Below are 661 nucleotides of genomic sequence, written 5' to 3' on the forward strand. Positions count from 1 at the left end.
CCCGCGTCCCCTGCATCGGCAGGCGGACTCTCAACCACTGCGCCACCAGGGAAGCCTATAGGCATTTCTTATAGCATCAGAAAGCCCCTATCACACCTAATGAATTTGTGATGTCACGAAATACTCAGTCCATAATAAAGTTTGCCAAAACATCTAAACCATGTTTTATTGTTGCATTGTAATCGGTGTGCTCAGATCATGAATTCTAAATAAAATAAAATTAGTTGTCCAAGCAGGCATTCTGGGGACCAAAGCACCCAAGAATGTTTCCCAAGTTATCCAGTCACCAGGACCCCCTTCCACTTCAAGAATACACCTGCGTGGTGTTTCCCCTGCTTCCTCGCAGAGATGTTAAATTGCTTAGTCTCACCTCTTCAGGGTCTCCAGAGGCTCCTTCCTGCTCATGACGCCCGTGTCCGGGTCCACTGTGGTTAAAATGCACCTGGACACACACACAGGGCATCATACACGGGACAAAGCAGACGATCTTCACCCTCCCCTCCGTCTCCTGGGCAGCAGTGTATGCACCTCACCTGGAGCAAGCCATCACCCTTTTCAGTTCCACATCACCAATAAGAAGCTCATTCCATGAGTCCTGGGGACAAAGCACGTGACTCATGTGAGCACTTCGGATCCCCAGCCCTGACCCACCCGTGTAGGG

The 661-nt window shown here is 50.2% G+C and overlaps 1 protein-coding gene across 1 annotated transcript in view; it reads right to left on the bottom strand.

The window, feature by feature from the left end:
• Nucleotides 1–661, bottom strand: part of MTARC1 (mitochondrial amidoxime reducing component 1) — a 21,649-nt gene that overhangs the window by 7,429 nt on the left and 13,559 nt on the right. The window contains exons 5-6 of the mRNA XM_007464320.1: nt 534–595; nt 371–442 (exon numbers count right to left, since the gene is read on the bottom strand). Of these exons, the coding sequence (XP_007464382.1) occupies nt 371–442; nt 534–595 (134 nt within the window). The remainder of the gene's footprint in view (nt 1–370; nt 443–533; nt 596–661) is intronic.

The sequence above is a fragment of the Lipotes vexillifer genome, unplaced genomic scaffold (genome assembly GCF_000442215.2).
Source record: "Lipotes vexillifer unplaced genomic scaffold, Lipotes_vexillifer_v1.1 scaffold33, whole genome shotgun sequence".
Classification (NCBI taxonomy): Eukaryota; Metazoa; Chordata; class Mammalia; order Artiodactyla; family Lipotidae; genus Lipotes; species Lipotes vexillifer.